The 16,279-nt window shown below is 48.2% G+C and overlaps 1 protein-coding gene across 2 annotated transcripts in view; it reads left to right on the top strand.

Annotated features, from left to right (window-relative positions):
* Nucleotides 1-1,623: 1,623 nt before the first annotated feature.
* LOC128420745 (dihydropyrimidinase-related protein 1) overlaps nt 1,624-16,279 on the top strand; it is a 35,914-nt gene continuing 21,258 nt past the window's right edge. Inside the window, exons 1-4 of one of the 2 annotated variants that reach the window (XM_053402602.1) lie at nt 1,624-2,082; nt 8,789-8,877; nt 11,555-11,739; nt 14,596-14,760. In XM_053402602.1, the coding sequence (XP_053258577.1) occupies nt 1,702-2,082; nt 8,789-8,877; nt 11,555-11,739; nt 14,596-14,760 (820 nt within the window). In that variant the 5' untranslated portion in view covers nt 1,624-1,701. Of the gene's footprint in view, nt 2,083-5,277; nt 5,411-8,788; nt 8,878-11,554; nt 11,740-14,595; nt 14,761-16,279 lie in introns of those variants that run through there. The other variant, XM_053402603.1, reaches the window with a different exon arrangement.

Raw genomic sequence — 16,279 nt, 5'->3', positions numbered from 1 at the left:
GAAAGATAATAAAATGGCTGTAGGTAAGCCTTCCTGGTGGGAGAGTTCTGTAACCAGAGCGTCACAGTCTAGCCTACCTCGCAGGATTGTTGTGAGGAAAAAATGCTTGGGGGAAAGGATCATGTACAAGAACATTTATCTCCAACATAAAATGCAAAATATATATATAGTTGGAAATAGTTCAAAGCAAGCCATCCTGTCCTAGTATTCATTGTGTGCTGCTTTGCAATGTAATGTCCACACATACATACCCCAAAAGATAAGTTGCCTCGAATATTCAACCTTTAGATTAATTTTATAGAGACCCTGGAAAGGCAGCTAAGCCCAACTGAACATAATGAGATTGACTTGTGAGTAAGCATACAGTAGTTTCTGCTGACATGAAGTAATTGTTCAATGGATACTAATAATTTAATATTTGAAGAAGACACCGTTTTGCCCCTCATTTGTTGCATCCACATGCCTGCATTTTTTGAATGATTATCAAGAACTGAAAGAAAATTGGCCATTCCCGCCTACCCGAAGCTAGCTCTGACTGCGGAATACAGTCTGCAGAACTGTCAATAGTCACGTTTAGAAAGCAGATTGGCAAGAATCTGTATCCGTGCCTCCCAAGCCGGGAGAGCATGGACCAAAAACTCGAACAGTTTGCTTCTTGTTCTCCGCTAGTGCCTTCCTCGGCAGCATGGGTGCCCAAGCACCCACAAAATTCCCCATAAAGGGGCTGGGCACCCACAAATTTCGGTGCATGGCACCCTAGCGTCGGGTCTCTACTCTGCCTCGCCTCCCCGCTTTCTGCTCCATCAGTCCGTCTGCCTTCTTTGCTGCGCTGGTTGCTTCGCCTTCTGCCTCCTCCCTTCCTTTCTTCCCTTTTTCCTCCTGCAACTCTCGCAGCCTCTCTCCGTCTTTCTCCCCTCCAGGCGCTACTGGGCGCTCCGCTAACCCTTCTAATAGCGACCCAGAAGAGCGGAGGAGCGGCCTGGGGAGCGCCGAGAGAGCGCGGGCTCCCAGCCACTGCAGAGGCGTGACTTTTGCGCCCACCTCCGAAGCGCGCCCTTGCCTTTGGGCAACCCAGAGCTCTTTCTCGGCCGGCGCTTCGCTCCCCGGCGGCGGCGGCGGCTGCTCCGTGGTGCTGAACGGACAGCTCCCTCGGCGCGCAGGGGCGGGGCCGGGCCGAGACGCCCCTTCGCCGCGAGGCTGCCGCCCACCCACCCCGGCCTCCTCCGCCCGGGGCAGCCTCTGCCGCTCCCCGGAGCCTGGCAGCCGCTTGGAGGCGGGAGGCGCGCCGGCCTGGCCTTGCGCTCGGCGTCCGGGAAGCCCCTCCCCCGGAGAGAGGCGAGGGTCGGGGCGCCCGGCGTCCGGCTGCGCGGCCCTCGGCGTGCGCTGCTTCTGCGCGCGACCTTCCGCCTCCGAGCCGGGCCGGGCTGCGGCGCTGCCATCCCTGCTGACGCCGCCGCCGCCGCCGCCGCCTCGGCTCGCCGCTTCCCATTCGTCCGCGCGGCTTCTCCAGCCCCCTCCCCGCCGCCTCGTCCTTTGTACTTTCTTTCACGTGTTCCGGGCGGGCGGGCGGGCGAGGGTCGGTCCCGGCCGGGAAAGAGGAGCGCTCGGGAGGCGGGCGGGCGGGCGGGCAGGCGGCTTCTCCTGGCAAGGCGCGAAGGGCCCCGCGGGCCGTGCGTGCGGCCCCCGCCCCGTGGCGCGAGGATGGCCGAGAGGAAGAGGATCTGGAACACGGAGGACGACCTGCCGGTCTACCTGGCGCGGCCGGGCACCACGGCGCAGACGCCCCGCCAGAAGTACGGCGGCATGTTCGCCTCGGTGGAGGGCGCCTACGAGAACAAGACCATCGACTTCGACGCCTACAGCGTGGGCCGCAAGGGCTCGCGCACCCCGCGCAGCGGCAGCCGCCACGACCTGCTGGACGGCGCCGGCGGAGACAGCTACAGCGAGACGGCCAGCGACGTCAGCGAGATCTCGGGCTCGGTGGTCAGCTCGCCCAGCGGCGACAGGGAGGCCCGCGCGCCCGGCGTCGAGATCCGCTACCCGGCCGGCAAGGAGCCGCTGCGCGGCGCCCACAATGGCAAGGTAAGCGCGGGGCTGCCCAGGCCCAGCAGGCGCCGCCCGCCCAAGTCGCGGCTCCCCCTGCAGGGCTCGCTGCGCAATCGGGGAGGAGACCCGCACCAGGCCCGGCAGCAGCAGCCAGGCCAAGCCAGCGCCCGAGGAGGAGAGCGGCCAGCGGCGGGCTGCGTTCCCCGGGGCAAAGGATGTCTCTCGCGGAGGAATGCGGTGGGAAATGAGGGCATCGCGCTCTCTCCCGCTCATCAAACGTAGCCTGGCCCTTAGCTAGCATGTCATGAATATACTGCAAAAAGTGTTTCCCCGCTGAAATCTGATTTTATTTGCTTCTCTGTCTAGCTGTCGTCTCATAACCAAAGGTCTCTGAGTGACAGTCAAAGCAATTCAACATGCAAATTCAATAAAACCCACAGTGCCCACTAATACAAAACAGCCATATCTTAATGATGGACCACATCAGAGAGGTCTAGGGGGGGGGTCTTGCCATCTGGACAGCCAGGACCTCCATATACACACTGCCCAGGCAGTGGGAGGTCGCTTCCGTGCTGCTAATGCAGGGTCTTGACTTCACCCCCGGAGCTGCAGTCTCCTATCTCTGAAGATAGGATGCCTACAGCCAAGGATAGCCAGCAATCCCCTTCCTTTGCAAGTCTGGAAGAAAGCTATTCAGTGGAGGCTGCTCCCCTAGGGTAGTCAGATGTGTATGCAGGTGCTAAGAACTTGTGTGCAGATGCTCTGAATATTAATGCCCTGTGACTGAAATGTGTCAGTATCAGTTTCTCTTTCCATGATTACTTACATCAACTTATCTCTGCACGGCTGCCATACATGTGTGTTGGGGAACAGTCTCTTTTAAAGCACTGTATCTTACCTCTATGACTAACAGTTTAGGTAGTAGCTCAAGCAGTTGCAAGCCTTCAAATTCAAGAATTTTTGAATTCTGTAAAGTCAGACAGTTTTCATCTGGAGTTCTGGTTGTGCAGTTCCAGCTTTTCTGAACTCATCAATGGGCAGTGGCTTCTCTGTGCTCTGCTTGACCTTTCTTTCAGAAAAGCTAACTGCTAATTTCTATTTGGAGTCACTGGAGCATCGAAACACTCAGTCAAGTTTGGTTATGGGGGTTGCGAGCGGGTGGGGGGGACAATGACTAATGAGCTGATCAAGAAACCCGTCTTGATTGGCTGCCTAGTAACCTTTTGTTAAGGAAGAACATCTAGCATTTAGTTGTCATGGCATGCAAGACTTGGGAAGGTTAGTTCACATGCCCTAATATAATCCATATACATCCAGATATTTACAGTTATCTCCTCCCCCAAATTAAAAATCAAGCGTCTTTCAAGGATTTGATCAGAAATGGAAGCTGTTGAAAGAATGGCATTGTTTTATTATTGTACAAGAATACTTGCTAGTGATTTGTGACCTGCCGACATCTGTATGTCTTCAGCTGTGCATTGCAATGAACACTGGAGAAAGGGAAGACTGTAGAATTGTAGCAAAACCTTTTGAGCAAGGTCATTATTGGAATTCTTCCAGATATTGAAGCCTTCAGAAATGTATCACTTTTTCAAGGCCATAATTTGTTCTTGGCATGCGGGAAATTAAAGGGAAAGATGTTTCCCACTATCCCTACTGAAACTCATTGTGACTGCAGTTAGCCAAGCTTATAACAGTCCAAACATCCCATAATCTGCTCACCAAATAGGCTGGTTGGACTTGCCTGCCATTGCAATGCACCATGATCCACCCTCTAAATATCCAGGATCTGTTTCTTCACAATATTACAGACCCACTGAAATTAATGGACCTAAATTAATCATGTCCACCAACTTGAATGGGTCTAGTCTGAGTAGGACTAGCACTGGATGCAATCCTTTGCGTAGGATAATGAAGAACATAATTCTGTTTGGGCATTCCACATCCCTCAGGCAGTAAGGGAAAGCAGGGATGGGCATGTTGGCTCTGGCCCCTTGTTGCCTCCCACAAGTTGGAGCAATAATTTCAGGAGCAGGACCCTACTCTGTCCATATATGCTTTCCCTTTCCTGATTTAGAACCCTAGAAAAACCAGGGTTCTAGATTTAAGACAACCAACCTGGTGCTATGAAAATATGGGAGGAAGAAAAAGTGAACTGAGTTAATACTGTGGCCAAAGTACTAGTTTTCAGATATGTCTTGAAGCTGGCTATTAGAAACTGCACAGAACTGTGTTTTAAGAAGTGAATGGCATGGGAGAGAATTTGTCTCCCTCCTATATGAAATTGTCATCAGTGAGCATCATATTGCTAGGAAAGTCATAGTCTTCAACGGATGTTTAGCTGCAACCATCATGACACATATACGCTAGTTACATGTATGCTCCGCATGTATCTCCTCAGCCCCATTGTTGTTGCCCATCATTTGAAATGTGGTTTTGAAGAAAACATGTGCCAGTTTACTTGGTTCTCATAGTTATATCGAATTTTATTTGTGTGTATACGCCTTCCAGTAACTTGGTTCTGTGTGCTCAAAAGGGCAGCTTAAAAGCTCTTGCAGACAGAGGATGGCCTGTTTAGTTCTCCTTTGGTGGGACCAGCTGAAAAGGCGGGTGGCTGTCCTGTTCCTTCGGATGCCCAGAGGCAGTTGAGGAGGTCCAATGTCTGGTCAAACTGGTTTCGCAGGGATGTGAAGCACCCCAGAACCATATGGGGTGGTGATGACAGAAGCTAAGAATAGCACCAGCCTCTTCCACAACCTTACTGGGCCGACCCACCCCAAGTCAGATCTGGCAGATCCTGAAGCTGGTCTTTCTTTTCCCCCTCCCCTGCTTGTTCCCGACGAAGCTCTTCGCGGGGAGGCGCCATTTTGGGGTTCTCCTCAGGGGCCCCCGTGCCCTGACCATTTCCCCCTCTCGCGCAAAGGGCGCTTCCTTCCTCTGCAGCCCGAGCGAGCAGCGGAGGGATTCTGGGCGGGCGCCGTCCTGGGTGGCTGGGACACAATCGCAGCGCCCGCTCTGGGCCAGGCCCTCCCGGGGCCCTTTTCTCCGGCCGGGGCCGAGCGGGAGGCGGCGCTTTCCGGCGCGAGAGGCAGGCCGGCTCCGAGGTGGGGAAGCGGCCTTGGCAGCTGCAGCCCCCGCAGCCGCCTCTAGACGGAGCTGGTCCTCCCCAGTCCCGCGGGCGGGCGGGGCGGGGGGAGCCTCTCCCTCCCTCCGCCGCGCCCCTCCTGCCTGCCCGCCTGCCTGCCTGGCGACTCCTCGGCCGGCGCCGCCGCGCTTTGTTGTGCCGCCGCCGCCGGGCGCGCCCCTCTCCGCCGCCGGAGGCATGTCTGGCCACCAAGGCAAAAAGAGCATCCCGCGCATCACGGTGAGCAGCAGGCGCGGCCCCTCCGCGCGCGGCAGACTCCCTTTGTCCGCTGGGGGGGGGGTCGCCGCCGCGTGTGGCGCCGCTGGAGGAGCCCTGCGGGCTGGGCGTGGGGAGGGCGGGCTTGGCGGCGTCCTCTGGGGACGCGGCGGGGCAGCAGCGCCGCTTCCCGGCTGCAGAGGCGCGGAGCCGGGCGGGCCAAGCAGGACAAAAGAGCGCGGGGCGCCGGGGCGAGGGGGAAGCCGCCCCGCCAGGCTGAGCACCTGCCGGGGGGGGGAGCGGGGCGGGTGTCCCAGAATAGGATCCCGGGCGGGGCTTCCAAAGGGGGCCAAATGACAGAAGCAGCGCGGCTAAGATCTCCGAGGGAGCTGTGATGTCCATCGTGGAGGCGCCCTTGGTTTTCCGAAGCGGAGCAGCCCGCCCCCCATCCCCCCATGCAAAAGGCATTGGGGGCGCTTCCCTGGGCGCCCCCCCCCCCACGGGCTGGGGGCATCCGCGATGGAGGGAAACGGGAGCTAGGTGCTTCTTCCTTGGCGCAGCGCCGGCGCAGGCCTCCGCCAATTGCCACGAGGCTGTCAAGAGGTGCGCGGCATATTTCTGCCACATGCTTCCTTGGAAGCCAGTCCCATTGTGTTCAACGGGGCTCGCTCCCTGTAAGTGTGATTAGGGTCGCATGTTTGGATTTCCTTTAAAGGGCAACACAGAGAAGGAAGAAATGCTGCGCACAGGAAATTGTGAAGTGCACAAAAGGCTGCCTGCTCTAGGGTGGCAGGTGGCGCATTGTGTGCTATTCACAGATAGAAACATAGGGATGTGATACAGCGCGATGTCGCTCTAGCACCACATGGAAAAGGAGAAGCTGTGGCTGCCCACAAGTTTCCCTCTGAAAATCCAGGTATTGCTGGGAGCAACCAGGAATCCATCTGGATATTATTATTATAAAATTTATATACCACCCATACCCACAGGTCTCAGGGCAGTTCACAGGATTTATTTTAAGCAATAAAGAATGTACTTGTTTCTCTTTGAGACTCCACCTGTTTATCCAGACACCCAGGTTTGTGCAAATCTATTTTGTTAAGAATCTTGCTAGATTTCTCCATGTTTCATGAAAACCTCTCAGATTTATAGCTTAAGAAAAGAGCTTAACATTTGCTTTAACTTTCCTTGTGGCAGGAACTGGTTGTAATGTGCAGATGTGTGGATTGTCCGTTTCCCCAAAACATTGATTAGTTCCCCCTCTGAAATCTGACGAACCTCCAAACCTGTTTCAAATTGCATGTTAGGTGAAATTCTTGACTGCAACCCTGATCACAACATTAAGTAAGAGATAGTTGGGTCCAGGGACAAATTTGATTAGGAGTTAGTCCCACAAGTTGCCAGGAGCTTAATTGCATAAGGAAGAGGCAAGAATCTTAGAACTGTCCAGCAATATTAAGGCAGCAATTTTCAGTATTTGGAGGACATTCAACCCCACCAGCACCAAACTGGGCAATATTTCAACCCCCCTCCTCTTGCCCCCAACAGACATTTGGCATTTTGTGGCTGTTGAACAGACTCATTCCTTGTGGGGCTTTTGGAGGTGAAACCCCCTTAGGCACCAGAAGGAGTGAATACAGTATAGAGCAGGGGACCAGGTGAGTGCTAACTCCTAGCAGCCACTCAAAAGAACACCAACTGTTTATATGACAGTTACTTTCCACTGACAGAAAAACAGCATTTGAAAAATTATTTTGAACAAACTAATTAGGTGGAAAGGGAGGTGAGACAAACGAAGAGGTTCTAATCACATCCTCTTGATAAAACATGTGAATTTGAAGCACAGGGGGAAAGGCAGGGTCGCTGGAGCAGCTTGGTTTATTTTAATGCACCTGCTCATGTCTCTTTAATGCAGAAGCTTTTAGTTGGCAAACTTTCCCCTGCTGTTTATTTCTGTGTCAAGAAAGCCTTCACCAGCTGAAAGTCTGCACACTAGACAGCTAGTCAAGATGCAGGAGCAGGTCCAGGAACCAAGGTGTTACACCAGTGCAGAAGATCATCTGGAGGGTCCCTGGGTCCCCAACCTGACTTAAAGCTTGTGGACTCTCTGTGTTTAACTGCTCCTCAGCCTTAACGACTGTTTCTCTGCGGCTGCAGTCTAGGAGTCAGGGAAACAGAGTTGCCCTATTTTTCCTGCCAGGTTCCCCGTGCCTTCAAAAGCTACATTACAACACACATCTGTGGGTATATGCCCATTTATTAAGTATGAGGTTTAATTTGAGCCACAGGGTGGTTGGAGTTCTTCAGGGAAAAGGCTAACTCATACAGGACAATTAGATGAACTGTTTCTGTTACCCATTTTACAATAGAATTAACAAATTCATATAGCTTTCTTATAATGGTTAGCTTCATCAGTATCTGAAAATTCAAACAGAGGCTCTTTATCCTGTTCAATGCTAAATGTAAATACACAAAACTTGTTAACATACCATATTTCTAGCACACATTATAAGCAAAATGATCAAGGCTTATTTTAAGTTTAAAGGTCGGCTAGAATTTTTTGTTGTTGCCCAGTTACAAATTGGAGCCAAATTCTTGCAGAGAGTTGTACTTTGATTTAGTAACTCAGTGATTGCAAAGCTTATCTTGCCTATTTGAACTCCCAATAACAAAATTTAGGAAGCAAAAAAAAAAAAAAATCCTTGCAGGACAGTATTGTCTGTTGTAGAGATGCTCACACATAACCTGGTTGAAAACTCCTAATAATCAAATATTGAAAGTGTTTCTGGTTGGACAGTCAGTCGGAAAAATGTAGTAGACCCTATAAATAGCTCCTCTGACCAAACTAAATTTCTCTCTACTGGGAGAATGTTTTCTGGAATAGAAAATAAGTGTTAGCTCGAAGGTGGAACTGGGCAAAGAAGAGGATTTAGGCAGGGCCACCCACCATCACACAAGCCCCACAGCCCTGCTCTGCACTGATATCTTCTTTGGTGATGAACTGGTGCTGGTCCTGCTAAAAAAAAGCCAGTCTGTGAAGGTTCCTGGCACACAGCTAAGAAGAGCAGCTGTAGTCCATTTCGATGTTGAGAAAGGGGTGCTAATTGTGTTGGTATCTGCTTGGTTGGAGATAATGTTGAACATTTCAGAACTTATTTCTCACAGGTTACCAGAGACACATTAGGTGGCTAAAAACATTGGAGTTTTTAGATGTAAAGAAGTTGACTTTAAGTAGCAGGAAATGTGACCTGAGAACAGATATCCTAATCTAGAATTACAGCAGTGATATTGTACATGAAGATCGTACTTCAGTTCTCTTAAGACCTTGTGCTGTTGATGGTTAACTACATGTTTTTAAGTAAGGTATTCGACCTAATTCTTTTTCTCCTTTCCCCCCTTCAGAGTGAACGCCTGCTCATTAAAGGTGGACGGATTATTAATGATGACCACTCCTTCTATGCAGATGTTTACCTGGAAGATGGGCTGATAAAGTTAGTTTTAAAACTTTGAACTTTCTGTGTATGTTTGGTGATGCAAGAGTTGCTAGCAACATTATGGTGTACTTGCCTATTTAACATATCTTATCTATAGTCAAAGCTACAGGCTCCCCCATCCAGTCTTCTCTGATATCAGTAGACTGGATTGATTCCAGCCCAAAATTTCTCTTTGGAGTATGTTCACATTAGCAAGGTCAAACATACACCACTTCTGTGTTTCAAACTGCATTTCACAGCGTTGTTAACATTGGGAGTGGGGGTGGGAAATGTCTTCACCCAACAGACATGAACTTTTTGGTTTCTCTGCCCCTGCAACACCTGCCCTCCCAAACTCCTATTTTGTCATCTGCGCAGGTTGCTCATCTGTGCATGTATGATGGGTGTTAGGATTTGTTCACATTAACCACTTCTTCTGCATCCAGTTTTTTAGTTAGATTGAAGCTGGTTTGAGCAAGGTGCCATGTGAATGTGACTTAAAAAACTTTCAGTGGGAGCAAAATGGTAAGTGAACATGCCCTTAGTTATAGGCATCCATCTGTCATGAGAGACATTGGAGTGTGTAAACCGCTGTGTTAGCAGCACCAAAGTGACCTCCCTGGGACGCAAGCCTGGGCAGTGTGTATCAAAGTCCTGGGCTGCCCAGAGGACAAGACCTCCTTTTTAGCCTCACTAATGTGGTCCTAAGGAAGCTATTGCATTTTCTAAACATAAGTTAACTGCAGGCGGGCAAATCAATTCTAGTATTCATAGTTGGCTATAGCTCTTCCCCTTAGGAAGTATACTATGAGCAGGTTCATATATAAGGCCTTTGGTGCTCCACTGGGAGCTAAGCCATGGTTTGTTTAGGTTGCTGTCTGAATTGAGGCTCATGGTTTGTCTTGCTCCAGCTGTAAACCCCAAAATTAGCTTTGGTTGCAGCTCATGGAGAGCCAGTGTGGTGTAGTGGTTAAGAGCAGTGGACTCATAATCTGGTGAACCGGGTTGGCGTCTCCGCTCCTCCACATGCAGCTGCTGGGTGACCTTGGGCCAATCACACTTCTCTGAAGTCTCTCAGCCCCACTCACCTCACAGAGTGTTTGTTGTGGGGGAGGAAGGGAAAGGAGAATGTTAGCCGCTTTGAGAATCCTTAAAGGGAGTGAAATCCAAACTCTTCTTCTTCTTCTCTGGGGTGTCTGGAGTGATACAAGCCACAGTCCTGGATTCTGTGGCAAGTTTTCCGTTTCATATGTTCATTAGTCACAATGCCAGTTACAGATACAATCTTAGGCAAGCTTGGAAGCTTCAAGGTTGTTAGTGAAAAGAAACAAATACAGGTAAATAAACATACTAAATTAAATCACCCTCTAAGGCACCAGTAAATTTTCGGATGCAAAACTGTTTTGTTTTTGCAGATTAGTGTATTTTCCATAAAACTTTTCAGTATGTATTTTTCCAGAGAAAACCCTTTAGTGCTTTAGTGTGAGATCTCCAGCCAAACTAGCCTTTCACATTGCAAAATTTGCAGTATTTCGTATTGACCCAATTTATATGTAAACCGCATTGATGCAGTGATGCTCAAAAGAATGTGGAGAGTGCTTCATGTGTGTGGAATGACTGAGCTGGATTTTTGTAAACCTCTTAGATGTTTTCTTAAAATCAAGCAGTATATAAATTCTGTTAAATAAGATAAATGAAATTTAATGTCTTTGTTCTCTAAATCAGTGGTTCACAATTAGCTAAGTACTGTGCACTCACTGTTTTTCAAAAGCCAAGCCACAGACTCCCTCCTTTTGAAATTTTTGAGATATCTGTGGCAGTTTTTGTTATGTGAATGGTGTCACAGACTCCCTGGGTGGGTTATCCCTGAGGTTCGCAGGCCACCAGTCGGGAACCACATCTCTAAATGTTTAGTTGGCATGGCTGAAGCTTGTTCAGCCACCCCACAGATGCACAGCTGTTATTTCACTGTAGCACTGCCTACGGGCAACTGTGTCCATGGGGTTCCAGGGTCTACCTTTAGCTCTAGCTTCTAAGTTCTGATACATCTTAAGAATGTTCATGATTCCTGCATTGCGGAGGGTTGGACTACATGACCCTTGAGATCCCTTCTAACTCTGTGATTAATAATCCTGTGATTCTGTGATTCTTCTATGAGCCCATTTGGGGTATCAGAGGGACAGTGGGAGAGAGGTTTGCAAGAAGCAACTGACAACTTTAATCAATTATATTATTAGAAGAACTATACAACCCAAATAGTTAATCGAACTTCACAAAGGCATGGGCAATTTGCACCATTCTTCCATTGCCAACATTTGTGTTATGATTTGCATGTTTTGAAACTGCATCTCAGGTTTGGGCTGGCTATGATATTCTTTCTGGTAGTAGACATAGTAATAGCTTCACTGTGCTGTAAGGAAAGCTACAGTATATGACACAAGCAGTTTGCAGGAATTCTAAGCAGTGTAAAGACCAGCCCATGAGATACTGTAGCTAAACTCATTTGCAGGATATATGGTTGCGAAATGCATGCAAAAATGCAGTGAGATCTATTGGGATGCAAGATGCTGTATAATCACATGTTAGACCCTAATATTAGATTCAACTGAAGTTGAGGTTTATATTTGAAACCTTCAAGATTGTTGTTAATGTTTCTAGACAAAAGAACCAAAATAGCCTTATTCCTTTTCGTCAGACAAATAGGAGAGAATTTGATTGTTCCTGGTGGAGTGAAGACCATTGAGACGAATGGGCTTATGGTTATTCCTGGAGGCATTGATGTCAATACTTACCTGCAGAAGCCCTCTCAAGGCATGATGGCTATTGATGATTTCTATCATGGCACAAAGGCAGCTCTAGGAGGAGGCACTACCATGATCAGTAAGTACTGGAAATGCTCAGCACTGAGGAAAAGCTGAGGACGTGTCCCATTCATAGAAGCATTAGAGAAAGGTTTATTTTCATATGGCACAGGAGAGCAAACAAGCAAGTCCAGACCCTTCTCCCCATTAAAGATATTAATAGCTGAAGCTTCAGTGGCTGTAATGATATGTGCAAATGGCTTATCGAGACTGAAGGAAAACAAACTGCTGGTGAATGAAAACATTAGATTTTTAAGTGGATATATTGTTGTTATTGTTGTTATTAATTTATTAGTTCCTTACCACATAAGTCTCCAAGTGACTTCAAAAAATTGAAAGCTGAAAGAATGGCAAAAAACCCTGAAAAAGGACAATGTAATACAATGGTAACCATACCTGCCCTTGGACCATAGGGTGAAAGGCTGGGAAGGAAGGAAGGAATAAAATAATCTACAAAAGAAATCTATTCAAACAGCAGCAAAAGCATAGCTGTCAACCTTCCCTTTTTTTGCGGGAAATTCCCTTATTCCAGTGCCGTTTCCCGCTGCTTCCTGCTGCTATCCTGGATTGTTAGATACCCCATAGACAGGTGATCCCTTATTTTCAAATCTGAAAGTTGACAGCTGTGAGCAAAAGCACTCTATCAATAGACAGCAAAATAAAACAGGCAGCGACCATTTCGCAGGGGGGTTCCATTCCCAGCCCCCGCATGCGTTGGCAGAGAGCGTATAAGAGTGCCCTGCCCCATTATTCCCCACCCCTTTCTCCCCGTTCTGCCCTCATTTTGCCACCTTCTGGGTCTCTGAAAGGACCCGTGCATCGGTGATCATGCGTCAATTGGAAACACCAAAAATGGTCGCCACCGGTAGTAGTAATAATAATTTTAAAAATCATTATCCATCAAATGCCTGGGAGAATAGGTAAGTTTTTACTTAGCATAGGGACGGTGTTAAGTGATGGAGCAGGGTGAATCTCACTGGGGAGGGTTTTCCAAACTTCCATGAGAGGAGCACCCAGAGAAGGGCCCTGGGTGAAAACCAGAGTGTCTGGGTAGGTTCACATCATGAGTGGGGTTTGAAAAGATATTGGGGCTCTGAGCCATATAGAGATTTAAGGTTAAATCACCACTTTGAATGGGGCTTGGAAATGAACAGGCAGCCACTGCGACTGAGTCAAGGGCCAGTGCCATGTGATCCATTTGCGCTAAACCTCTTAGCAATCAGGTGGGTGCATTCGATGCTGCCTAGTTTCCGAATCATCTTCAGAGACACCCCTGTGCAATTACATTGCAGTAATCCAGAGGGACACTGTCTAGAGCATCCTTCATGCTCTAGCAGCATCTCAGTCTTGTCTAGATTAAACTTCAGTCCATTGGTCCTCATTCAGTCCCTTGTGACCATGCAACAATTCAGCACATCCGCTGCCTCACCTGCAGAAGATAAAAATGAGAAACAGAGCTGGCTGTCCTCAGGATACTGATAACAATGTGCTCCAAAACTGAGTATGACCCCACTTAGCAGTTTTAGTGTCATAATGTCGGCAAAACACTTTACATTTCATCTTAGTGTGTGATCACACCGGCTTTGGCTGGTTTACTTGTGGCCTTGTGCAGAAAATTTAAGCTTAGCTCAGTGATACATCCTCTGTATCACTGTAATATGCTCCTTATGGGACTGTTTTTAAAGACTGTTAGGAAACCAGTTGGTACAGAACATAGCAACAAGAATGCTGGTACCAAGTTATCTGAAGGGCCACTTGCATCTATATGAGCTTTCTTGGGCTTTCAGATCCACTTCTGAGGCCCTTCATTAGTCTGATGCGTACCAGGTACAGGGCCTTTCAGGTGGTGGCCCTATAGTTATGAATGCTCTCCCTTGGAAAGTACGAGTGACTCCATCTTTGGAAATGTCTAAGAAACTACTAAAACATTTTGTTTCTGTCTTTTTATTATCTGCTGTTGCTTTAAAAAAAATATTCTAATGTTTAAGTGGCTATTGTTCAGTTTTAAGCAGGTATAATGCCATATTATTATTGTTGTTGTTGTTGTTGTTGTTGTTGAGTCATAAATTTTGGACACTGTCTTGAAGTGGCTGTTGCACCCTAAAAAGTAACATATAAATCAGGTAATAAATAAAATAAACAAAACTGTTGAGAATGATTGGCAAAAGGTGTTATTTCCGCATATGTCCCTTGTTAGATGCATGCAGTCTATTTATATAAAAAACTGAAAGACTGCAGTGGAGCTAAACAGTGGAGCTGGGCGAGAGAATTTGTCAGTGAGGAGCTAGGTGGGAAAAGGAGCCTATTTCTAGGAAGAGAGAAGAGAGCAGTGTGTGAAAGTGCCGTTGGGAGTTGCTTCTTGTTCAAGCTATTTTATTGTCAGCTATGATTAAGCCAGGATGTCAGTACGGGCATAACAACAAACTGTGATTTATGATCCTAGTTTGCTGTCTCAAGCATAGTACGTCTAGTGTGCCTGCTGGGGTTCAGGCATGCAGGCAGGCTGGGGTTATGCTAAAAACAGCAACAACCCTATGGCTTGGTGTTACTTGCAACGTGGGCCACTTTGGTGCTTACTCCTAAGTGGGCATTGGCCAAGGCTGCACATATTTCTTAGGGGATGACCTATTATTACTAGCTTAGTCAGCTCAGTGTCCTGCTTTTTGGAAGAAATAGGCAAGATGAAACTTAAATTAATTGAAATAGTTCTTCCTCGCACAGAGAAATGACTAGTTTATTTAAGCTCTTCAGAAATAGCATGGCAATGAAACAAGAGGTTTCAGGACCTGTTTTGTTTCACGTACTATTGCATCTGTAGATAAAATGTGGACTGAACTTTATTTGCCTGTTAACAAACACTTCATCCTGATTGCAGTTGACCATGTACTTCCTGAACCCAGCTCCAGCCTGTTAACCTCCTTTGAAAAGTGGCACGAGGCAGCAGACACCAAATCCTGTTGCGATTACTCTCTCCATGTGGACATCACCAACTGGTATGATGGAATCAGGGAAGAGCTGGATATCCTGGTGCAAGATAAAGGTTAGTAACAGTCTAGCAGAATAGTCAGATGAAGAGATAAATATAAAAATATGGGGGACATTGTCAAAAACCTTACTGAAATCATGATACGCAATGTCCACAGCATTCCCTTAATCTACCAAGCTTGCAATTCTATAAAAGAAATAATTAAATGAGATTTTTTTTTGAGAAACCCATGCTGGGTCTTAGTAATCACAGCATCCTTTTATAAGTTCTTGCAGACTGTTTAATTATCTGTTCTAGGACATTCCTGGTATCGATATCAAGTTGACCGGTCAGTAGTTACATGTATTTTCTCCCCCCCCCCCTTTTTGGAGATGAGGACAACATTTGTCCTCTTCCAGTCCTCAGGGACCTCACCTGTTCTCCAAGAATTCTCAAAGATCACACCTGCAAGCTCCTTTAGTACCCTTGGATACACATCTCTGTGCTCTCTGTCTCTTGTATCACCAGCTATCCTGTTTTTGCATTCCAAAAACTTATTTAAAAATTTCATTCATTCTCAAAGTGGTATTTTTACAAATAGCTTGTTGCACTCATAAAGCCCAAGTTCATTCACTTAACACTGCTTCTCTCCATAACTCAGTATACCATCCTCTTAAGTCTGGTGTCTGACAGCTCTTCCAGTGTTAGCATATATGAATAATTTTCTGCAATAATAATAAAAAAGGAACATTCTGTAGGTTCCTTTCTTTTAATATTGTTAAACTGCCGGTGTAGCCAAATATGAGCAGTGCTGAGCACAAGCCACACTTGCAAAGGAAGACTTGGGCGTGCGTTCCAAGGGTTGGGATTGGGGCTTTGTAGTTACAACTTTACCTGACATGCACCTGATACCTTCTGCAATCAGGCGAGGGTCAAGTGGGCAGGGCAGGGAGGTAGTGGCGGAGGAAGGGGGGCCCACCCCAGGTGCCATCTCTGAAGGGTGCTACAAGAGGGCGTCCCATGGGGGCTTACCCCGCTGCCCCCAGGCACGACGGTGTGAGCCGCCGCCATCACTCCACCACAGCTGCATGCGGAGGATCCTTTGCTTGCAGCTGCACCCTCTGCTGCCACCCACGCTCGAGCGGGGGCGGCAAACTGCCCAGTGGCGCATGCGCGACAGCGCTATGAAAGTTGCTGCGCATCCACCTTATGTACGGGGTGCACGTATGCACCCTATGTAGCAGTGCTGCACATGCACCATACGTACAGCGCACATGCATGCGCCACCAGGCGGTTTGCCCTGCTCCCCTGCACCAGGTGCCGGTTCCCCTTCCTTCGCCCCTGCAGGGAGGAAAGGACTCGTGGGCCAAAATAGGACTCCTGGCAGTCCTATGTCATCAATATGCGGATGATATCCAGCTCTACCTCTCTTTTAAATCGGAACCAGTGAAGGCAGTGAAGGTCCTATGGGAGTGTCTGGAGGCGGTTGGAGGATGGATGGTGGCTAATGGATTGAGGTTGAATCCTGTCAAGACAGAAGTACTGTTTTGGGGGGACAGGGGGCGGGCTGGTGTGGAGGACTCCCTGGTCCTGA

This window comes from Podarcis raffonei, chromosome 9 (assembly GCF_027172205.1).
Source record: "Podarcis raffonei isolate rPodRaf1 chromosome 9, rPodRaf1.pri, whole genome shotgun sequence".
NCBI classification, from domain to species: Eukaryota; Metazoa; Chordata; class Lepidosauria; order Squamata; family Lacertidae; genus Podarcis; species Podarcis raffonei.
This window is presented reverse-complemented; position numbering and strand designations above follow the sequence as displayed.